General features: G+C 51.1%; 1 protein-coding gene across 2 annotated transcripts in view; it reads left to right on the top strand.

Annotated features, from left to right (window-relative positions):
- The first annotated feature begins 8,184 nt into the window (after positions 1-8,184).
- Positions 8,185-24,485, top strand: part of PDPN (podoplanin) — a 29,690-nt gene continuing 13,389 nt past the window's right edge. Inside the window, exon 1 of one of the 2 annotated variants that reach the window (XM_077899574.1) lies at positions 8,185-8,502. In XM_077899574.1, the coding sequence (XP_077755700.1) occupies positions 8,436-8,502 (67 nt within the window). In that variant the 5' untranslated portion in view covers positions 8,185-8,435. The remainder of the gene's footprint in view (positions 8,503-24,485) is intronic. The other variant, XM_077899575.1, reaches the window with a different exon arrangement.

The raw sequence follows: 24,485 nt of genomic DNA, 5'->3' as shown, positions 1-24,485 counted from the left end.
GGCCAGGTCATACCATCAAATTGCTAGCACGCTTGATAACTGGACCCAGAATAACCCAACCTGGGTCCGAATACTACGATTCTCTCCCTCTCTCTCTCTCTTTTTTTTTTTTTTAAGATTTTATTTACTTAGGGGCACCTGAGTGGCTTAAGCGTCTGCCTTTGGCTCAGGTCACGATCGATCCCAGGACCATCTTAAAAAAAAACAACAACGATGTTATTCATTTATTTGAGAGAGAAAGAGAGAGCACACACAAGTGGGGGGGAGGGGCGGAGGCAGAGGGAGAAGCAGGCTTCCCGCAGGGGGCGGGACTGGACCCCAGGACCCCGGGATCATGACTCGAGCCCAAGGCCGATGCTCAACCGCTGAGCCCCCAGGCTCCCCCATAGCCAGCTGTTAACCAGACCATAATACTGCGTGTGGTGGCAGCAGCGACACGGTGACCGGGTGCCCTGGCTCCGCCGTGGGAGACAGGGAGGTCCCCCCAGTAACGTGTCCCAGACACTGTTCTGTGCCTGTCGCCCACCTCAGGGGGTCCGTAAACACGCTGCTCCTGTGCCAGGACAGTCCTTGCTCCATCGGGAGGCAGCTGAGGACAGGGCGGGGGCCCGGGTACTGGACCGCTAACATTAAAGCTGTTTTCTTCCAGCTTTATTAAGCTTTAAGCCTTTTCCTGTTTTCCTATCATGGCCAAACCCACCTCTTGGCAGACACTGACGTCTGAATTTTTTGAATTAGATTCCTGAACGGTGATTAAAACCGATTTGGGACCTCAACAAAAGATTTCAAAATACCGACAAAATCCAGGCTGTTCCGTAGGGATCGTATCCACTGGAGGGAGGCGGTGGGGCGGGGGGAGGCTCGTCCTCCAGGCCTCTCGGTCTCCTCATCCTGGGGAGGCCCCCGGCGGCCCTGGCCTGGGGATTTGGGCTGGGGCAGCACGTGCGCTGTGGTTGGGGGTTTGCTGTCCCTGCCCTCAGCGTGCCAGCAGGAGCCGGTGGGATGCAGGGTGAGGTTGCTCAAGCCGTCGGCACGGGGTCATGCGTCACAGGCCGGTGGTCTCGCCGACACGCCAGGGCCTCATCACCAACATTTCCACGGGCTCAGCTCCAGTTCCCACCCGGGGAAACTGAGGGAGAGAAAGCAGGAGATGGATTTCTTCAAGGCCAGCAGTGTTGGAGGGCGCCGTAAGGTAAACAGCGGCCGCCCGGCCCTGTCCCTGCCCGACTTCACGGCCTCCTACACTGAGACGCATTCATTCGGATTGTTTTCCGAGCAGAGCCGAGTCTCCATAATGAAGGGCTCTCTGAGCAGGGCAGTGAAAGGAGCTTTCTGTGTGGCTCGGCCAGAATTGTAAAAAACGTCGCCCTCCCTCCTCCCCGATGCTTGTCTGTCCATCAAAACGCGGTGTCGGTTTTTTTTAAAAACCCAAATAAAACAAAACAAAACACAAAACAAACAAAAAACTGACCATGCTCCCAACCCATAAAAGTAATCGGCGACCCTCTCCTCGCAACCGCCCCAAACAGCGGAACTCAAATCGTAGATTCAGCCAATTTTTCCTTTGTTGAGGGGCGGGCGGGCAGGGGGGGATCGATAAATGATTGTAAATAAGTAAGTTGTTGTTGTGGAAAAGGGCAGACGGCCGGTGGCCGAGTGAGCTCTCCTTGGCTTTAGCCCTGGCGGCCGAGCTCCGAGCTCCCAGCCCTGGGCCCCGACGGGGCGGCCCCAGGACACGAGCCCCAGCCCTGCTGGTCCAGAGCTGAATGGTTTCCTTCTTGCTTCAAGCCAAAGCCTGATGCGTTCGGCCTTGGTCCTGGCCTTGGTCCTCCTGCGCCAAAGCCAGGGGGGCAGCAGCTGCCCCGGGGTTGGGGCTTCCCGGCTCGCATCTGTGGCCGGGGCACCCAGCTGCAGCCGCCCCGGAGGTGTCCCCGCCGCCGCGCCCCGTGTGCCCCCGGCAGCGCCCAGCAGGTCGGGGAGTGCGTCGGAGTGACAGTGCACGAACCGCGGCATGAAGCCCGCAGCTGCTGGGCCAAACAAAGTGATGAAAAGGGTAAACCGAGTCTGTGGCACCCCAGGGCTTCCGCCGTCCTGGTGACCTCCGCGAAGCCAGGACCCCTGGTGACCCTATCTAGATCTGCCCTCAGGGTCACTCTGCATAGACGGGCCGGCCTGCAGGGTATCCTGTGCCACTCACTCAGTCTCTGGGCTGGGCCGGGCCGGGGCAGGGCATGTGTGTGTGTGTGTGTGTGTGTGTGTGTGTGTGTGTGTGTCTCCCGGATGGGCCAGATAAAATCCCTTTCCTCTTGCAACAATTTATGCAGCATAAACCAGAAGCGACGTCTACAAAGATAAATGGATCAGTAAACGCCCGGCTTTAGGGAGCTCAGGATGGTCTCCAAGGGGGCAGGGGAGCACCACAGCTCAGAAGACACTGGGCTGGGGCGCCTGGGGGGGGGGGGTCAGGTCGTGACCCACAGGGTCCAGGTCGGGCTCCCTGCTCGACGGGGAGTCTGCTTCTCCCTCTCCCTCTGCCAATGCTCATGCTCTCTCTCTTTCTCTCATATAAATAAGTAAAACCTTGAAGAAGAAGAAGAAGAAGAAGAAGAAGAAGAAGAAGAAGAAGAAGAAGAAGAAGAAGAAGAAGAAAGAAGAAGAAGAAGAAGAAGAAGAAGAAGAAGAAGAAGAAGAAGAAGAAGAAGAAGAAGAAAACGATGACATTGGGCTCAATCTTTTAAAGCAGGATGGGGGGTGGCCCTAATGCTGGGAGGAGGACCAGCCAGGCAGAGGGACAGGGCAGGGTCTTCAAACTGGGGACTCACACAGATTTCCCCAGGGGCACGCAAGCAAGGGAGCGATTTCTTAAATCCCCAACACCCATAAGTGTTCCCTCAAACTGCAGGGAGGGATAAATCAGCATCTTCACAAACTACCCCTCTCCTGTTTACAAAAGAAAGGCGACTCCTCGGGCGAATCCCCCGAGGTCTTATCTTAGAGCATTTTCTAGGGGTGAAAAAAAATCTCTTTAGGCCCAGGGTGCCAGTGTATACAGCGTTTTTCCCCCATTTTTACATCCATCCTGTTAAGGGTGAAGCGTGTCTCCCATTGGCTTGTTCTAAATTCAGGAATGGTGATGGGCACTGAGGGGGGCACTTGACGGGATGAGCACTGGGTGTTATTCTGTATGTTGGCAAATTGAACACCAATAAAAATAAATTTATTATTAAAATAAATAAATACATAAATGTGGTCGCCTTCAATGATAAAAAAAAATAAAAAATAAAAAAATAAAAAATAAAAATAAATTCAGGATCAGAAGGCCTCACAGCGGGGATCAAAGTCAACGCTCGCCTGCGCTGGGAACTGTCCTTCTGGGCCTCCTCCGGGATGCACTGAAGAAGCACAGGTCACCTCCGCGGTCCTCCATCCAAACGTGTATACCTGAACCTAATCACCAGGAAAAATCAGGTAAACCCGGACCGAAGGGTGTTCTACAAAATAAGTGGCCTGTTGTCTTCAAAAAGCGTCAAGCTCGAGAAAGACGCAGAAAGGCAGTGTTCCCACATCTTCTGGAGGCAGGACAGCCAAATGCAATGGATGTGTGTGGCCTTGGATTTGATTCTGGGGGGGAAAACTCTGTAAAGCAGACAATTCGGACAGCTGTCAAAATTGGAATATGGGCTGTAGATTAGATAATAGTATTGCACTTGTGTTAAATTCTGTGACTTGGCTAATCCTACTGCAGCAAGACAAGGTCCCTGTCTTTAGGGAACTCACCCCATGTATTCAGGCTAGAGGGGATGATCGCCTTTACTCTCAGGTGATTCAGATCAAAACCAACACCAGAGTGTTTTAGATACAGAGATAACAGGGAAGCAAATAGGGCAAAATATAAACCAAGTGGTGAATCTAGGCAAATGTGACGTGAATGTCAAAAGAACAAATGGCAAACAAACACACGAGGAAATCTGGACATCTGATAAATTTCCTATTTTCCTGTTTCCCACGTTTTCTTCAATAAATGTATAACAAAAAATTGATTAAAGGCACACCATTAAAAAAAGAAAAAGAATAGGGGTGCCTGGCTGGCTCACTTGGTAAAGCCTGAGACTCTTGATCTGGGTCATGAGTTCAAGCCCCACGTTGAGTGTAGAGTTTACATTAAACATATTTTTTTAGATAAGTAAATAATAAAGATAAGTTTAAAAAATGTCTGTTCGTGACGCTGACTCTTTTTAAGTGTAACTGGAAAGTTTCCCAGATCTTCTATCAAGAAAATGTCAAAATGTATAGATTGAAATTCATAGATAATTTTTTAAAATTTTTATTTGTTTATTAGAGAGAGAGAAAGAGAGAGAGAAAGAGCACAAGCAGGGGGAGCAGCAGGCAGAGGGAGGGGAGGAAGCAGAGTCTCCGCTGAGCAGGGAGCCCGACGTGGGGCTCGATCCCAGGACACCGGGATCATGACCTGAGCAGAAGGCAGATGCTTCACCGACCGAGCCCCCCAGGTGCCCACGTAGATAAGATTTTTATATATTTTTTTTCATGGTCAGCACTTCCTCAATGTTACCCAATCGTATCATGAAGTGCTTTTTCCGATTATAGTCAGTCTTCCCTTTATTTCTCTTTATGAAGTGTTTACTATGTCCTACCTTCGCTGAGCGTGCACTTATTTCACTCTGTGACTAACAATGACTGGTACCCAGTTCCTCAGACTTCTTCCCGGGGGGTCCACAAGCACAACTGTGTGCACCCCATTGAAATATAGGGCACAAGTTTGATTCTGACAACAAGACGGGCGGTTGGCCCCGGGGTTGAGGGGCGTCCTTGGGAGAGCAGAGTGACAAGCCCGAGCCAGCTCCCCATCGTTGGTGGAATGGCAGGACCCAGGTTCCAGGGAGGGGCCTGGTGCAGACACCAGTTCCTGAGGGGACCTGGGAGGTGACCTGGCTCCTCAGTGGGGTCCGAGGGCCCCGGGAGTGGGACAGGGATCCAGGACGGCTTTTAGGAATAAGGCCCAATGTGAGGGGGGCACCTAACAGGTCCTCGGGTACTGGCCCAGCTGGGTGTGCTAAGGTGGAAAGGAACCAGTTCCACTGGGCCCGCGTCAAGAACTTCTGATGGAATGGCTGGCTGAGCGTGCAGGTGGGCGCAGGTGGGCACAGGTGGGCACAGGTGGGCACAGGTGCGCTGGGCAAGGCCTGGCAGAAACAACCATCAGAGCCATCAGGGCAGTTACACTGCCGGCTGCGCACAGAGGCCTCCGCGGCGGGATGACATCCCCATTTTAAGGAACCAGAAACGTGCCCGAGGCCACCGTGGAACTGAATTTGGATCCTAAAACCCCGAGGCTCCTTCCAGCAAGCCAGGCTGCTGTGGGTTCCCGCAGTCCCACCGCATTCCCCGCCCCCAGCCTCATCTCATTCCTGCTAAATGCATTTCGAACCCAGCCTGTGCACCCAAACACACGAAATCGTGCACAGGGGTGCCTTGGATATCGATACCATCTGGGGTGGCATCTCAGCTCTGGAGCCGTGTGTGTTGAGAAGCAAGAGAAGCTGCTCGAGAAGTCTTCCCGGGCAGCGTGGGGAAGCTCTTGGGCTGCGCAGAGGCCACAGAGCAGGCAGGGAGGATGAGAGATCCGGGCCTCGGCTCTTCAGCATCCCTCAGGCCGGAGGGTGTCGTGTCGGGTGCTGTGGCTCTGCAGCTTCTCCTCCTGCAGCCTGACCCTCGGGGGACTCCTGCTCCCTCAAAGCAACTTGCAGACCTCTCCCTCTAGATCCTTAAACAAGACCCAGCGCTATCAACAGGCTCGACTTGTGCAGTAGAGGGACAATGCTCCTGCCACTCCCTTCAGAGGACCCTAGACTGTGTGCGGCGCATCTAAATCAGTGGTTCTCCAAGTGGGGCCCCAGGGCCAGCAGTGTCACCTGGGAACTTGTTAGCCATGCAAATTATTGGGCCCTTCTCTTGACCTACAATCAGAAACTCAGGGATGGGGCCCAGATCGGTGTCTTAATTAAAAAAAAAAAATTAAAGAAGGTCTATGCCCACTGAGGGGCTCAAACTCAGGACCCTGAGATCAAGAGCCTCACGCTCCACCGAAGAACCAGCCGGGAGCCCCTCGGGGTCTTCATTCTAACCAGCCTGTCCTCCACACAACGCCGGCTATGGAAACCGCTCTGGAAACCCGTTCCCTTATATATAAAATAGGTACTATCAGTGTTCTTACCCCAGGGAGTATTTTGAAAATTAAGTGAGATAGTACTAGAGTTCCTGGGGAACAGGGTAACAGTGACGGTTACCTTACTAGGCACTGTTTCTGGATCCCAAATTATTTCAAAGAATGGAGGGATCTCCTGGCAGGTACTCGTTTCCTTCCTCCTCTCATCTGGGCCGGTCTCAGGCTTCCAAATTCCATTACGTCTCACTGCACCTTCTTTGGCCTAACCTTGGGTCACTCGGGTGCACCCCAGCTCCTACCCCTTAAGCCCAAGACCAGAGTCATCTCTCTCTCCTCCCTCCTAGCCCCAAGCAGCCCTCCCAATGAGCTGATTTTAACCCATTCTTTCCCACCCAGGCTTCATTTCCTCCCCGTTGCCAAGGGAAGATGATCTTTTTCTTTCTTTTATTCAATCTTTCTTTTTCTTTTCTTTTTTTTCTTTTACTTTAGAGGAGATTTGCATCTTTTCTCCATCTCAGAGGCTGGGCAGATGATAATGGATCATTCAGTGTGGGAAGGAACATGCCTGAAGATGCAGTAATACTAAGCTCTTAACAAGATGGGGGAGGAGGTCCCATTATCTTCTCCATCTGTTTTTATCTTTACATTTTCAGCCCTTTGACCCCTGGGTCCCTTTCCCGTCTTTAGGTCAGATATCAGCTCCTATCTTGTAGGTAGCCCCAGAATAAGATGGTGTCTAGATCTTTAGAAATATGGAATCTCCCCACGCCTGACCCACAGAAGCCCACCTGCACGTGACCACACCGCAGTGTTTCACACGTGGTTTGAGAAGCCAGGTCACAGGACGTGGTTTATTTTTTTTGTTTTGTTTTTTATTTTTTATTTATTTATTTATTTATTTTTACAGGACGTGGTTTATTAAACACCCCTGTGGACAAGTTCTCCTGCAACGCCGGCTCAACACGTGGATTCCCAAAGGGCCTGATTTAAGGAGTTGGGTGTGGAGCCCAGGAATCTGAGCTTTTAAAGCAACTTCCCCCCTTGTGATTCCTACGACAGAATAAATTTGGAATCAGGGTCTGAGATGAGGATCTGAAAATAGCCAGTGTTCACACAGGTCAGGAGCTTCGGGGCGTTGTCTGCAGCTTCTTTTTGTTGAATGGAATTTGTGGCACCTGGGAACGGGTGGAGGTCGTGTGCCCATCCCCTCTTCCTAAAAAATTTTCTGTTTTAAAAGAATTCCAACAGTTCAAAAGGAAAGTTAAAAAGAAACCCACAAGTTTGCCTTGTTGCTAACACACAGGACCCGAGATCAGGGCAGGATTGCTGAAACCAGTAAAGCGGGGATTACGGGCCGAATTCCAGGAGGAACAGGGATGGGGGCGGCTGGAAGGGGCCACGGTGGCCAGGTGGGTCCTGATGCCTGCGCGGCCCCTCACCCGCTGCGAGCCCCGCATCCACGGGGAGGACCAGCAGACCTCAAACAGCCCTTTTTCTATCACTGCCGGAGCCAGCGAGTCCTCCAAACTCCCCACCGGCTCTCCCGGGCGCCGCCGGAGCCCGCCTCCCCTGGTCCCTGGACAAGGGAGCAGTTTACCGGCCCCATCCGCCCCTGGCCCACCCAGACGAGGCGGCCACTTTTTTTTTTTTTTCAAGCCATCGGATTCAATATTTACAAGAACAATCCCATCCTTGGTTCTAAAATTGCTGGCCGTGCAAGGAAGAGTTTACTTCTAACAACAACAACAAAAATCCAAAAAACCAAAAAACCCCAACAACACAGGCTTGTGCCTTAGTCTTTTTTTTTTTTTTTTTAAATCAAACTAGCAAAGTAAGATATTCTACAAAACTGAATTGCTTCCTGCGTGCCCCCTTCCCCTGGGGGCTCCGGCGCCGGCCGCCCTGTAACTTTAAACCTGGCCTGAGGTCGGGTTTGGCGCGGGCCCACGGCGGTGGCGGAGGGCGGGCCTAGCGAGCCCGAGCCCGGGACCCCTTAGGGCCGCTCCGCCCTCGCCGGGATAAAGGCGGCTCCGCGCTCCTCGCTCCTCGCAAAGTTTCCAGCAGCAAAGTCAGCTCGGCGGCGGCGGCTGCGGGAGGAGGAAGCTTGGGGACCCTGGGCGCCGGGGCTCCTGCTCCCCGCGGCCTTCCAGCCCCTCTTCCCTGGCTCCCGGGGCCGGGCCCTGGCCGCAGAGCTTGGACCCCCCAGCGCTGAGACAACCGCTGGCCCCCAGGGGAACGGGCAGCCGACGAGATGTGGAGGGTGCCAGTCCTGCTCTTGGTTTTGGGCGGCGCGGGGCTCCGGGTCCCGGCAGCAGGAGGTAAGCCCGGGCCCTGCCGCGGGGACGGGGCGCTGGGACTCGCCCAACGCCTGGGCCCCGAACTCGGGGTTGCCCGGCGGAGCCGAGGGGAGTTGGCTGTGCGTGCCTGCGGGCCCAGGGGCCCCGAGAAGGAGAGCTGGGGGCTGAGCCGGTGCTGGCAGCAGGTGGGGCCCAGGGGCAACCTGCCGCTCAGCCCTGACTCGGGGTTAAGGATAGGAGCCGGGAGCCCTGTGCTGGCGGGACTGGGCTCCCCATGGGGCTGCATGGGAGGGGTGCACAGGGCCCCAGAAGAGGCCGACCCTCTGTATGGGGGGACACTCAGCAGTGCTGGGGCGGAGGGGGCTCCCGGTGGGCTCCCTCGGGCCTGCCAGGTCTTACACCCCATGCACCACCCCGCTGGACGCCCCCAGGCCCCATCGCTGGGGTCCACTAGGCTCCAGGGAGAGGATGGTGCATGTGGAAGGATGGACGTGTGGGAGGCAGCGGGTGAGTGTTGTGAACCTTGTGGGTTTAAGTTGGTATAAGTTGGTTTGGGGCCATGTGTTGGACTTGGCCAACGTCAATGACTGAAGGAGTCTTGGCGTCTCCTTGGACCTGACCTGTGTTAGGTGTGACGGTGGGAGCTCCCCTGCCCCCACCCCACCCCCGCCCCAACTCTCACATCCTCTTCCCATCTGGCTCTTTTCTGCCCGGTGTGCTGTGCTGGTGGCATCCGTGCACAGGTGTCGACATTTGATTTTTCTTGGGCTTTCACTTGAATCTGTTTTCCCCAATAGAATATAAGCCCTCCAGAGCAGAGTGCTGTCTCAGCCCCGATCCCCAGGGCCAAAGCAATATCTGGCACGTAGTATTTGCTCACTAAATATTGGTTGAAGGAACCGTAAGCGAACCAGTGATCTTTAGAGTTGGGGGTTGCTGAAAGGTAAACTGTATTTTCCAGATTGAGAACAGAGGTGCGTCTAGTACCAGAAAAATCCTCCTTTGGAGGGAGTGCTTTGCGGGAGGGATAGACCTGACCCAGGCACCTATAATTCCGTGGCCTGGGGAAATTATACGGGGTGCGCTACTCTCTGCCAGGCTGTCTGCCTCAAAGGGACTTGAGCAACTATCTTTACAGGCCCCTGGGCTATTCGCGGCAGGCCTATCTTTGGAACTTCTCTTTCCACCGGCGCACACCCGGCTCCGCTCTTCGGTTACATTTCCCTTTTGGCGAGACCATGTGCGGATGACACCGTCCTGTGCTCCCCGGGGCAAGGGGTGGGAGACCCCCAAAGCAAGCCACATCCCAGCTCAGCTCAGGAAAGGCAGCAGCTGGGCAGCATCCTCCGTTTCCTCCTAGGAAAGTGTTGGCTGGAATCAGCTTTAAGCCAGTTTTTGAAAGTCAGAGGTGGGGAGCGGCGAGCGGAAGGGCTGGACCTGACCTAGGCATCTCCAAACCTGGTCTGGAAAACAAAAAAGAATCACCGGCCGCTGTTGGAGCTAGAAACTGCCCGGGCTAAGGACAGACGCCCCCGCCCCACCCGCCCCCTCCCCAGGCTGGGGGGCTGGCTGCGTGGGGATGCTGAGTTGCTGGGCTGCCGGCAAGCAGCTGAGGCCCAGGACGGGTTTTGTCCGAGAATAATGACCGAGGCCAAGGGAATATGGATGAATAAGTTCATTGAGCTGAGCTATTGTGGCTCTCGCGGCGGCGCCGGGCTGGGGGTAATTATGGTGATGAATTTTATTATCCTTCTCCCAGGTCCTACTCCCCACTGGGTCGCCCCCATCTAGTGCATAATCTGGTTCCGTTTTGTAATCTGGTCCCATGTGCTGTCTCTTTGGAGCTGAGTGGATTCAAAGGAGCTCCGTGGTCCGCGCATCTGGCCTTGTCCTCGGTTGTCGGGCCTGCCCCGGCTCTGAGCTTCCATCCAAAACACCCAGGCCGGGGCCCCTCCGCTCGTCCGTTTATTTTGTGAAATCCTGCAGGCTGCTGCTTGCCGCAAGCCCACATGTGATTTTCCGGGACTGGTCCACCCAGGATTAATCATGCGGCAAACAAATTTCCCTGTGATTTCCCCGAGACTCCTGGCAGTGACTTAGGGAGCTCTTCGAGTTGCTAAGAGTTTTTGTGGCGCTTAAGGCATGGATCAAGCATTTAGTAAACACCGGGTCCGTTAAAGTCTTTGGGAGGGAGGTGCTCCCGTTACCGTGGAGAATGAGATCCAAAATAGAGTTTAACGGAGAAAAGCAACTTTTTAAGAAGTATCCGAGCGTGCCAAGACTAAGTGGGACTCGGAGAAGAAGGCAGAGGTAGGCGATCCCTTCTCTCTTTCTCCGGCCTCCGAAGTGAGTGGTCCCTGCTGGTGTAGCCGCTCCATACCAGAGGGTTGTCAGGAGCCCAGACGCTGGTGTGACAGTTGGCGTGACAGTGAGCGTCTGGCCAAGTAGGGAGGACACCACCTCCCCGCCACGTCCACCCCCACCGTGTGCTCGGAGTGTCACAGTTCCCTCCTTCAATCTTTACAACTCCTTAAATTACACATCCTTATCTCCAGGATATGCCAGCGCTGGGATTCAGAAATGGGTCTCCCTCCAAACCCCAAGCGCTTTCCAGGACATTACAGAGCCCCATAAACACTAACGGTCGACCTTGAAATTAGAGGTGAATGTCCCTTTAGGCTCCTTACACGTGAAAACAAACAAGAATGTAAAGGTATCAAAAGTCCTTTACATTAAGAGCTTGCCATTCAATGCCTGTAGGAGTGAAAATAGGACTCATGGCTTCATTCCCCAAATGGTGACCCAGCACCTCTTGGGCGCTTGGTGGGGAGCCAGGTGCAGGATTGGAGCTGTGCGCACGCACGTTGGAGAGTCACACCTGACTACAAAGCATTCCCCAAGCCCTTGCCAGCAGAGCAACGGACCTGTGCTTTAAATTCCATTGGCTTATCTGAATATTTGTCATATTTCTGGCTCTAAGAACATGCACGCCAGGTTACAACTTGTGGAAATGTTTCAGGGGAAGACAGAGAAGACTCGAATGCCAGCAGTGCCCTTGTGGAACCCTTTGGGGAATCGAAACAAGATCTCCCAAGGCTCTCCAAGGAAGCCGTGCCATTCCTGCCACCCCGAAGCCCCTCAAGGAAATACGGGTCCAGCATGAGCCATTTGTTGGAGGGGAATCCAGTGACTGGGGGGACCCGGTGGGGAGCACTTCTGCAGCCGAGTCACCAGTTAAGGGAGATAAGCCTTGGGATTCCCGAGGGGTGGGCAAGAGCTAAAGAATGCTTGATTGAAATTCTGAATCCTTCCCCTATCGATTCCTTCAAACTTTTTGGTGAAGGAAAGAGAGCAGATATCTTCCCCGAGGGCTAGGAGCTGGAGCCAGGTTAGGCAACAAAGTGGCTGCTTCAGTCCTGGCTGCCATCAGGGCCCCCCAGGACCCGCCAGGACCCGCCAGGGCCCTCCAGGACCCTCCAGGACCCACCAGGGCCCACCAGGACCCTCCAGGACCCACCAAGCAGGCAGGCCAGTCCGAGGCAAGTGTTCCCCGGAGCTTCAGAGATTGGGGTGGCTGGGATCCCCCTGCTTGTTGTCTGGCCCAGCGACTTTGCCTGTGACCCACTCCGAGGAGGTGGATTTGTCTTTGGAGGGGAATCTCGCCAGGTCCGGGGGGACCCTGCAGACCTGGCCACCTGGCTCCCCTAGTTGTCTGAGGAGCTGCAAACTGAAGTTGTTTGGGGCGACACTCAATATCACGTAGGGAGAAAACCAAAAACCCAACAAACCGATTGAAGGGATAATCACCTTTCCCCCGAGGAAGGTGGGCCTTCCTGCCCTATCCAGGGGGTAGAGCTGCCCTGTGCCTCCGACAGCGGAGGGGGTACCGTGGGGCACACGGGGGAACAACCGACGGTGTTAACATTCGTAGCGTGCAGGGGTGTCGGGGACCTATGGGTGGGAAGCAGGGAAGCGGGTCCTGGAAGATGTGCAAACACAGTATGGATGGGAATGCGGTGCTTCCTACAATTCCTTACAATGTCTCCGTCCAGGAGAGTAAAACACAACCGACATAAAAAGCTGTTGGCTTATGAATAGTATCCTGCCTGAGGAAGAAAGGTGCTGGTCTGCCTAGAACCTAGAGAGGGAGAGAAAGGGGATGAGGATTGACGGCGGTAGACCCGCCCTGCCCAAGGAGTTCATATGTTTAGCAAGCACATGTCGAGTGACTGCGCTGTGAGTCAGGCAAGGCACATGGAATCCCTGCTACAGCCCGTGTGCAAGATGTCGTGTGGGGTGGCCTTGGGTCTCAGCCACGGTGACTGTCCTATGATGAATCAGGGACCCTGTTCCATCACAGTCTGGAAATGTATTACACCCAAGAGCTGCACCCTTTGTCTTTGTGGCATGTGCGCCAGGTATTTCCTCTCGAGGAGGGCCTGCCTCGGACAGCAAACAAGCGTGGCCTTGGAAAACGGTCTCCTGTCGCAAATAAACTCTTTGGTTTCCTGGCCTCTTTTCAATTTGGCTAATGTGAAATGGAAGCATCTGAGTTGGGTCACCCCGTAATAAGATTCAATTTCTGGGGACGGCCTGGATGGCTCAGGGGCTGAGTGTCAGCCTTTGGCTTGGGTCATGAGGCTCAAGTTGAGTCCCACGTCGGGCTCCCCGCAGGAAGCCTGCTTCCCCCTCTGCCTGTGTCTCTGCCTCTCTCTCTCTCTCTCACTCTCTCTCTCGCTGTGTGTGTGTGTGTTTGTGTGTGTGTCTCGTGAATAAATAAATAAAATCTTTAAAAAAAAAAAAAAGAACTTTTTTATAGAAGCACAAAGTGGGCAGCAAGATAGATGTGTGTGGTGTACTTGTAAAAAAGAACATAGGAGACAACATAAAATGGCAGGTCCTGAGCAGCAAACACCATTAACTGCCACTAAGAATTTGGAGACGAGATTCTTTGGCCTTCAATAGCCAGGAAAAGCCTAATGGGGCACAAGGGCTTGATCTCGGCTGTGAAAAATGGTAGGATTGGTTGGACAAGGTGACAGGGAAGGGCAACGCAGGCAGGAGCGATTGCTCAAGCAAACGCATGGAAAGTAGAACAATCTGGAGTTGGATGGGAAGACTAATGCAGGCTCGCTGGGGTTGGAGTGAGGATAAGTCAGGGAGAAGGATGAGTCCCTGCTCAGTGGAGGAGGCAAGACGCAATCATGGCAAATGGGGGTAAGGAGCTATGAATAGCGGTTGGCAGGAAAAAATTGGTGACAGGAACCATGTGGGATTGAATCTACTTTATGGGATGACTGGGGTGAGGGTGGGGGGGTCAGGAGATGAGAGACTAAGTGTGGTGACAACCAAATGGGGGATGAGCTCAGATTTGGGGGAATCTGAGCTAGCATGACTTACAGCTCAGAATTTCCCGACTTCTTATTCTTCCTTCATTTCCCAAGTTCCCGCTGTTCACCTCTTACAACACAACATTACCAAATATTTTTTTTTTATTGGTAAGTAATTCACAGATCATAAAATTAACCCTTTGAAATGGACTAGTCAGGGGCAACTGGTGGGCTCAGTCGGTGGAACATGTGACTCTTGATCTCAGGGTTGTGAGTTTGAGCCCCATGTTGGGTGTAGAGATGACTTAAAAATAAAGTCTTATAGGAAGAGATAAATTGAATAATCAAACCACTAGAAGTTTTTCCCGTTTTCTCTGTCTCCCATCTCTGGGCAACCATTGATCTGCGTTTTGTGTCTATGGGTTTGCCTCTTGCGGGCATTTCATATAAATGGAATCCTACAGTATGTGGCCCTCTGCGCCTGGCTGCTTTCACCCAGTGTGATTTCAACGTCCATTTCTGTTGCAGTGTGTGTGTCAGAATTTTATTCATTTTTAACGGCCAGATACCACTCCACTTGTGGTTTATCCATTCACCGCTGCATGGACGTTTGGCTTGCTTCTGCTCTGGGGCTCTATGAATACCGTGGCCATGAACATTCGTGTACAAATCTTTACGTGGATGTATGTTTTCATTTCTCTCGGGGGTATCCCTAGGAGTGTGATTGCCCAGTCATATGAAAACTTTACCTTTTGAGGAACTGCAAACTGCTTTTCAAAGTGGCTACATCATTTCACATTCCTACAGACCATGCAGAAGGGTTCCAATTTCTCTACTTCCTCACCAACACTTGTTTTTTTTTGTGTGTGTGTGTGTGTTATTTTTGTTTCATTTTTTTGATGGTCGCCCTCCTAATGGATATGAAGTGGTATCTCATTGTCATTTTCATTAGTATCTTCCTAACGACTAATGATGCTCAGCATCTTTTCAGGCATTTGTTGGCCATTTACATATCTTATTTTCTTCTTAAGATTTTATTTTGAAGTACTCTCTACACCCAGTGTGTGGCTTGAACTCACAACCCCGAGACCAAGAATCACACACTCCACCAGCAGAGCCAGCCAAGTACCCCTATATCTTCTTTGGAGCAATGTCTATTCAAATCCTTTTCCCATTTTAAAATTGAGTTGTCTCTTCATTGTGGAATTCTTTATATATTCTGGATACCAGACCTTTATCAGACATAGGAATGGCAAATATCCTTCCCACTCAATTTCTTGATGGTGTCCATCGAAGCACAAATAGTAAAATCTTTAAAGTCCCATTTATCTATTTTTGCCCCTGATTGCCTATATTGTTGGCGTCAGATCTAAGAACCCATTGCTTCATCCAAGGTCACAAAGGTTGACTCTTGTGTTTACTTTCAACAGTTGTGTAGTTACAGATCTTATGTTTAGGTCTTCAACCCACTGGGAGTTACTTCTTATATGAGATACAAGGTAGAGGGCTCACTCCATTCTTTTGCATGTGGCTGTCCGGGTGTCCCAGGGCCATTGGTTGGAATTCTTTTTTATTTTTATTTTTTTCTTTTTTATTTTTTTTATTTATGATAGTCACAGAGAGAGAGAGAGAGAAAGAGAGAGACAGAGAGGCAGAGACATAGGCAGAGGGAGAAGCAGGCTCCATGCACCGGGAGCCCGACATGGGATTTGATCCCGGGTCTCCAGGATCGCGCCCTGGGCCAAAGGCAGGCGCCAAACTGCTGCGCCACCCAGGGATCCCCATTAGTTGAAATTCTTGATGGTCATTCTTTTCCATCAAGTTATCTTGGCACCTTTGTCAAAAATCAATTGCCCATAAATGGATGGGCTTATTTCTGGACCCTCAATTCAATTCCATTTTTCTATACATCTATCCCTTCGCCAATGCCACACAGTCTTGATTACTGTAGTTTTGTTGTAAGTTTTGAAGTTGGGAAGTGTGAGTCCTCCTACTTGACTCTTTTTCAAGATTGCTTCAACTTTTCTTATTGCTGTATTTTAGTTATTTGTGTACATCTCTTGCCCATTAGAGAGTGGGACCCATGTCTCACTCAGCACTTAAAAGACATGGTTGATACATAATAAACATTTTTCAGGAGGAGGAGGGAGGAAATACAGTCATCCATGCATTTAGGCAGAAACAACAAAGACGCAGGTGATAGAAATCTAAAAGTCAGGTTGGAGGGATGATAGATTTGAAACCAATGTCATAAGGAGGAGTTCAAGTTTGTGCACTCTGTTCTAGACAGAGGGACTTTGAGGTAGGACATCCAATTTGATACATCTGATGGGTACCTGGGAGGAAAATCAAAATGACATTGGAGCTAAGGCCTACAGACACAATTTGCTGCCTGAACTCCTCCCCATTCATCAGAAACAAGGGGAGAATGATGGCAAGGAGGGTCAGAAGAGATTCCCCCTCGCTAAGAACAATTATTTTTAAAAATCTACCAAAGCATACTTCAAACTCCCCAACCAGGCTCAGGATCAAGGCCAAGAGCAGCTTAATGGAAACACAGCCACATTCTGCACATTCCTGCAGGGCCTCATCCTCCTCGGTGCACAGCTGGGCTGTCTGTGAGCTACATGGGTGGATGGTGAGGTCAGATCCGAACGGGCTTCTCTTTTCACTCTTGCAAAATCAGGGCCTGTTCAGCTGACAGCCCTGATGAATCAGAAGCTCAGTTTCCGAGCAGATGGCAAGTGATTTCCCAAATTCTCTGCCACCCCGTTGAGATGCTCTGTTCCAGGGCAGGACTTCTAAAGCAAGTTGTAGTCATTTGGTTTTTCACGTACTAAACAGTCCTCTCTACGAGATGGCCTTTCACACAGGATGCTGAACCCAGCTAGTTCCAGAAGAGTTATTACAGAGGTGTTGATTCCAGTTTATAAAGCTGAACTCATTTCCTCTTTTACTGAGAACATTCTCTTGGTCAACAGAGAAAACCTCTTTCCAGGTTGAGTAATCTTGGTTGAAGTTGTAATCAACAGCCTCTAGTTTTAATAGTTGAGGAGTTCTGAGCCCTGGTTGTGGTTGGGGTGAGCAGGTAAGCTGATTTGTGAATGCTGAGACGTGTGACTATTCGTGGATTCATCCATTCAGCTCTCAGAGGCCACGCCAGTGGTTGGGCCATAAACCTGCAGCAGAATGAGATGTTGCTCCCAGGAAGCATATAGACGTTAGTAGAGAAAAAGTGGTCGGTGTTGGTTTTATCAAGCCTGGTACTAGGTTAGAGAAATTGCTTCCTCTTGGCATCCTGGGAAGGCTCTGAGGAAGCAGTAGCTCACCTGGGCCAGGTAGTACAGTAGGTATGGTTTAGATGGACAATGGAGTTGGAAGGATGAAACTTCAGGTGCCCTTGACATCCAGAAGCCCACAGAGCAGCTTCAGTGCCACCCCAGCCCTTGCCACATGGAGTAACGAGACTATGAGGGGAGCTGCTGAAGAGTGACCAGTACACGCAGAGCCTGTGTGACACGGTGGCGCGAGGGGGCTTTGGAGTCTCACAGAGCCGATGTCTAATCCCTGCATCACCACTTGCTGGCTATGTGAGTGGTTTACTCTCAGCCTCACTATCCTTAGCTTCAAAATGAGGATGACATTAGTTTTGTTTTTTTTGTTTTGTTTTGTTTTGGTTTTTGATGACATAAGGCTTTTGTAAAGATCGGGAGAGAGTGCTTGGTACCATGTTTCCTACATCCTCCCGTAAATTCAAAATAGCAACCATCATTACAATACCTCCTTCCTTGGAAATGCAAACTGGTGTCGCCACTGTGGAAAACAGCATGGAGGTTCCTCCAAGAATTAAAAATAGAATCACAGGGGTGCCTGATGGCTCAGTCAGTTAAGCATCTGACTCTTGATTTCTGCTCAGATCGCGATCTCAGGGTTGTGAGATTGAGCCCCGCTTTGGGCTCCATGCTGGGCATGGAGGCTGCCTGAGATCCTCTCTCTCCCTCTCTGTCTGCCCCTTCCCACTCACGCTCTCTTTCTCTCAAAAAAGAAATAGAACTACCATATGATCCTGTAATTCCACTACTGGGCATTTATCCAAAGAAAATGAAAACACTAATTTGAAAAGATATATGCACCCTTCTGTTTATTGCAGCCTTATTTATGATAGCCGAGACATGGATGCAACCAAGTGTCCATCCATAGATGAATGGATAGAGAAGAGGTGGCATTTATAGACCATGGAATATTACTCAGGCATAAAAAAAAGAATGAAATCTTGCCATTTGCAACACCGTGGATGGAGCTGAAGAATATAATGCTGAGTAGAATAAGTCAGAGAAAAACAAATACTGTATGACTACACTGATGTGTGGAACTTAAGAAATAAAGCAATGAAAAAAAAGACACAAACCAAAAAACAGACTCCTAGCTACAGAGAACAAACTGGTGGTTGCCAAAGGGCAGGTGGGGGCGGTGGGGATGGAAGAAATAGGTGAAGGGGATTAAGGGTGTTTTTAGTGTGATGAGCACTGACTAATGTGTAGAATTATGAATGACTCTATTGTACACCTAAAGCTAATGTAACACCATGTTAATTGTAATAGACTAAAAAATAAATACATAAATAAATTAAATACTGGGCGCTTGGGTGGCTCAGTTGTTGAGCATCTTCCTTCTGCTCAGGTCATGATCTCAGGGTCCTGGGATCGAGCCCCACGTTGGGCATCCTGCTCGGCAGGGAGCCTGCTTCTCCCTCTCCCACTCCCCCTGCTTGTGCTCTCTCTCTCTCCCCCTCTGTCAAAGAAATAAATAAAATCTTTAAAAAATAAAAAAAATAAAATAAAACACCTACTTGTTGGACGGTCATGGAGATTAACTGGGGATTTGTGAAGGGCACCCCGTGGGCTTCCATTGATTCTCCGCCATCAGGGGAGAGAGCATGCAGGTGGCGGGGAAGCGCGGGGTTGTGCGTCGAGGACTGCACGTCCTGCTCCGTCCACCCGCCAGGGACTTGGTGGGAGTCGCTGCTAGGGAAACGAAAGCTGAGTCCCCAGCCACACGGACCCCTCTCCTTTCTTTGCTGCTCCTGTTCAGCTGCAGAGCCTGTCAGAAGGCTGCCTCTTTGGGGCACTGTGCACAACGCCCCCTCCCTGAAGTCAGGGAACACGGCTCCAAACCCTAATGTGTAAGCGTTGCTTCTGGTTTCTTCAGAGGAACTGGTGACACTTGTCAGACCTCAGCCTTGACACGTCTCTCTTGAATTTCACATGTCCCCGGTGGTGACGGGAGGTGACTGCACCCCACCACGGGCCTGGGCCTGCAGGGGCTGCCAGGGTGGGACCCAGCAAGTGGACAGGCCGCTGCTCGCTTGCAGAAGGAACAGCAGAGCCACAGAGCTCATCCTCAGAGGCGACTGTCCTACTTTCAGCCACGTTCTGGGGAAGCTGTTTAACAACTGGGGCGAAGCACCGTGGACAGTAGCAAGACTATGCTAATAGGCGCGATGATTCAGAAGAAATAACCTAGGTGAGTGGCCGTGTGCTTTTTGAGTCAGGAGTAGCTCAACAAACATCTGCTGAGCGCTTACCGCGGGGCCCAGCGCTGGGGATGCGAAGTGGTGTGGGCTTTAGGGGGGCACCGTGCACCCCGGAGGAAAGCTACAGGTACTGTGGCCGGGCCGAGCCCTCAAGGAGCCGCCTCGATTTCCCGTGGCCACGCTTCTGATCCAGGAAGCAGTTGACCCTGATCCGTGGAAAGAGGGGAACCTGTTGGCCACTTCAGGGGTTATACTGACCACAGCCCAGTGCTGCTGGGACCTGAAGCTCTGGGTCAGCAGGCAGTTTTCAATATCCCAAGGAAAGGCTCCTTCGCAAGGTCTGAGGATGGACCAGGCTGTGGGATGAGAGAGGATTGATTCCAAAGATGTTGTAAATCAAAGCAGAGTCCTGACACCTTTCTTCTGGTTGCAGAAACCCACTTGGTGGTAAATGAGGGAGCAGCATCAAAAGCTAAATTTGGGCCGTTGGAATGGAGATGAAGGACCCGGTGAAGATCTGAGCAGGAACGTGGGTGGTCTGCAGGGCGCTAGGGAACCTCGGAGGTTGGCACCTCTCCACAGCTCGGGGAGGGTTTATTCTCAGGCTCCTGAGCGCCCGTAGGAGACGTGCTGGGAAACGAACTAGGGGTGGTGGAAGGGGAGGTGGGGGGGGTGACTGGGTGACGGGCACTGAGGGGGGCACTTGACGGGATGAGCACTGGGTGTTATTCTATATGTTGACAAATTGAACACCAATAAAAAATAAATTTATAAAAAAAAAAAGGAGACGTGCTGGAAAGGTGATAGGCAGGAGCCTGTCTCTGGGCAAAGGAACAAAAGCAGGCATTTTTGCTTTTGTTTTCCAAATAGATGTGTTGACCTCTCTAAAAGCATTGCTTCATCCCAAATGTAATTGGGAGGCCAGGTGGGTGGAAAGGCTAGAATGAATTATTTATGAATTATCTTAGTTACTCCAAGGGTGGGTGGGTGGGGAACCAGAACTTCCTAGGATTTCGTAAGAGAAAAAAAAAGAACACTCTGTTTCCGTGATGCTGGAGCAGCTCAAGATGCTAGAAAACATCAGGCAACACGGAAGATTGCCTCAATCTGTTGGCTGACACCACAGGTTTTCTTTGAAAACCCCGGGGGTAACTCAGCTCGTGACTTCTTTATTTTGAAAATCAACTTTCATAAGATGAAGTCAGCGAGGGAGGCAAACCATGAGACTCTGAACTCTAGGAAACAAACTGAGGGTCACTGGGGGGGCGGCGGGTGGGAGGATGGGCTAACTGGGTGACGGGCACTAAGTGACCGAAGGAGCACTGGGGTGTTCTGTGCAACCCATGAACCCCTAAACTCTACTCCGGAAACTAATAACACTTATGTTACCTAATTGATTTTTTAACATTTAAAATCAGAGTATCGCTAAAAAAAAAAAAAAAAGTATAGTTAAAACTGTAATATCTTGGGGCGCCTGGGTGGCTCAGTCAGTTAAGTGTCTGCCTTGGGCTCAGGTCAGGATCCCTGCTTTGTGGGGAGCCTGCTTCTCCCTCTCCTTCTGCTCCTCCCCTGCTCATGCGGGCTCTCTCTCTCTGTCTCTCAAATAAATGAGTTTTTAAAAATATATTTTTTTAAATATTTTATCTGAAAAAAATTTTATTTTTTAAAAAATTATTTTATCTGAAAAAATAGTTAATTTTTTATTTATCTGAAAAAATAGTTAATTTTATTTATCTGAAAAAATACAGTTAATTTACAGTTTACACTGAAACGTAAAACAAGCACACACACACCCAAATCAACTTTCCTGTTTCAAGATAAAATGCCGTGGATGCCGCCTCCCCAGCTGTCTGGTTTTTGAAGCTTCGAGTCAGCAGTTAGAGGACCGCAGGGAGCTTCTCCCTTGCGTGGACATGGAAACAGCAGAGGCGTGTAAACTTAGGGAACTTAGGCGGCTCTTCTACTAAACTAAGGGGAAGTCCGGGAAAGCCTCGGTGTCACGTACTCGGTGCCTCCGTTCATAGCCTTGTTGTCCCCCAGCAGGGCTCGAACCGTTGATGAAATGAATTCTCAGCTCCAAGGCTTTGCATTGACTTCTGGTTGTCGCTGGGGGAGGACTTCAGACTCGTCCCGGGCTGTACCTGCCTGGCTCTCCCCCGGCCACCTCTCTGCCCTGGGCCAAGTCTCAGCCGCTCCCGCGGGGACACAGGATAGGCTGAAGGGTCTCCCCGCTTCAGTCTGATCCAAGCGCCTTCCCGACACACACACACCATTCACAGGGCGTTGGACCCAGTGACCTCATCTACTGGCCTCCCTTCACACTCCAGGTGACACACACCCCACCAGACGGGCCCTCCCCACCTCCTCGATCTCGTTTCTTCCCCCCAGCACCCATGACCTCTCTCCGTTTCTTTTTTTTTCTTTTTAAAGATTGATTGGTTGATTGATTGATTGATTGATTTAAGAATGAGAGAGAGAGAGAGAGAGAGGCAGAGGAGGGAGAAGCAGGCTCCACACAGGTAGCCCGACGCGGGACTCGATCCCGGGACTCCAGGATCACACCCTGGGCCAAACGCAGGTGCCAAACCACTGAGCCACCCAGGATCCCCCTTCTCTCCGTTTCTTGAGCGTGTCCTACCCCAAGCCATTCTGGGCTCCCAGGTTAGTTAGCCCAGCTCTCCCCATCTGGAGTTCACTTGCTCTCTCCACAAGTATTTATTGAGTGTCCCCTATGTGCCAGGTATTTTAGGAAAGGGGGACACTGAGGTAAACAGCCTTTACTCAGTTGATGTCCTGGTGGGACGGCCCGTTAGTGAATATACGGCACCATGAGTGGTTGAGTACTGTGGCAGGAGTGTGAGGGTGTGTGGGGGCAGGTACTGATTTCCGTGGGGTGGGGGGGAGGCCTCCCCAAGGAAGTGCCCCTGGAGGACATGTCTAAGGGGGTCAAAGAGTGCCAGCTTGAGGCTGTCCTTGCTTGCTCGCTGTGAGTCCCCTCCCCCAGACAACAGTACCCAAACCCGTGAGGGACCTCCCCTTGCTCACTCCTCTGTTTCTAGTGCCCAGAAGGGGGCCCAGCACTTGGTAGGTGAACGGAATGTTTGGGGACGGAAGTAGGCCTTGGGAAGGTTCCAGTCTTGACTGATGGGGGAACACAGGGCCAGCTGAGGACAAAGCACGAGCCCAGGGCAGCACATTGACAAGTCCATGAAACAGGCAGAGGGATCTTCCTTACGGACGCAACTGCCTCAATGTTCATACTTTGCTGAGGGCAAGAGGCAATCTTAGCCCGACCCCAGGATCCTGTGAGTCTACTTTAATGTATAAAAGAGGGACAGCTGGGTTGCTCAGTGGTTGAGCGTCTGCCTTCGGCTCAGGCCAGGGTCCCCATCAGGCTCCTTGTGGGGAGCCTGCTTTTCCCTCTGCCTATGTCTCTGCCTCTCTCTCTCTCTTGTCTGTCTCTCATGAATGAATATATTTAAAAAATCTTTTAAAAAAAAGTATAAAAAGTCCTTCAGAAATTTCCTTTATCTCTAAACCCCCAAGATCCATGTTGGCGGTCATTCCCCAAGCACATGACCCACCGATACACATCTGAAGGGTCATCTGAAGGGTCTCATGACTCAGGTTTTATTAGCCAGTAATAAGTGACCTTTTCCCAACAATAGCCAGCCCCTCAAGGTCCTCGAAACCTTGCTTCTAAAATTCCTTAGAGCCTATGCCATCCTCAAACCCCTCCCAACTCTCAGGTATATAATCAGCCACTCCTCACAGGCCCGGGGTAGCAGCTCTTCCTGCCCCCGGACCCTGTCCCCGGGCTTTAATAAAATCACCATTTGGCACCAAAGACATCTCAAGAATTTTTTCTTGGTCGTCGGCTCCAGACCTCACCCCACCATCGTTGATGGTTGCTGCTGTCTTAATTTGCAGAGCAAGGATGAGCTGCTGCTGAAAGAGAAAAAGACACACTCTTATAAAGGAGGTCACGTCTTCCTTCGATAACCTACCGCTTCAGAAAGCTTAGTCCTAGAGTCATTTGAGGAAACTGAGATTCTGGTCCCTAAATAATTGGGCTGGAAGATTCTAACCAGATGGGATTTCGTAAGAGGACATGTGATGCCAGAGTGAGCAATTGCTTCTGACGACCAGGATTATAATTTATGAAAGGATGAAGGCTGAAGAGGAAGGATGTCAGAGCCCAGGGAGGGGGCAGCGGGCTTTCCGGCCCACTGTGGCCGTGGTGCCACAAAGATGTCTTTTGTTTTGTTGGTGAGCACATGGATGAGCCGTTAAAACACTTGGCTTGGTGTTTGCTCACCGACCAGGTGATCTAAGCAAATCATTTTTATATATATATTTAAAGATTTTTATTTATTTATTCATGAGAGACACACAGAGAGAAGCAGAGACACAGGCAGAGGGAGAGGCGGGCTCCCCGCCAATGTGGGACTCGATCCCAGGACCCCAGGATCAGGCCCTGAGCCAAAGGCAGATGCTCAACCACTGAGCCACCCAGGTGCCCCCTGGACAAACCATTTCATTTCCGATGTTAGACAATTATTCTGACGCTTTTTAAAACATTGGAAGACTTTCTTCAAGATTATTGCAATAGGGGGAGAGAGAGAGGGGGTTCAACTCTAAGTACAGCAAAGATCGCTGGGGATTTATAACCGAGGAGCAGAGTGTGTGGGGGGCAGGTAGGAGGGGAGTGAATGGAAAAGTATGGAGAGAACACGTTAAGGGTAGGGGGTGGTTCTTGCTAAACTGGCCCAACAGGATTCTTGCTAAAGGCAAGCTTCCCACTTAGACATCGAGGGTGGGGGATGGGGAGCTTGGTCAGGAGGGAGCGTTCTCTCTAAAGTGACCTAGCAGGGTTCTTGCTGAAACTAGACTCTTGCAGGGATGGACAGAGAAGCCCAAGTAGACTTTGGTCAAGGAGAGAGCTTTGTCAGCCTCACTTCCCTAATCCGATAAAGGGAACGAGCCAGTGCAGCTCACCCACCAGGCCATTTTGAAACGAAGTCAGTCAAAAGATAATAAACAAATAAGGCCTATGCTGGGGGAGGGGGTGGGGCAAATGTTATAAAGCTGGGGCCTCCCACGTGGAGCAGAACCTACAGCTTAGAGAGGCCTCAATGCAC

The sequence above is a fragment of the Canis aureus genome, chromosome 5 (assembly GCF_053574225.1).
Source record: "Canis aureus isolate CA01 chromosome 5, VMU_Caureus_v.1.0, whole genome shotgun sequence".
Classification (NCBI taxonomy): Eukaryota; Metazoa; Chordata; class Mammalia; order Carnivora; family Canidae; genus Canis; species Canis aureus.
The sequence above is the reverse complement of the archived record's forward strand: the minus strand, read 5'-3'. Positions and strand labels throughout refer to the sequence as shown.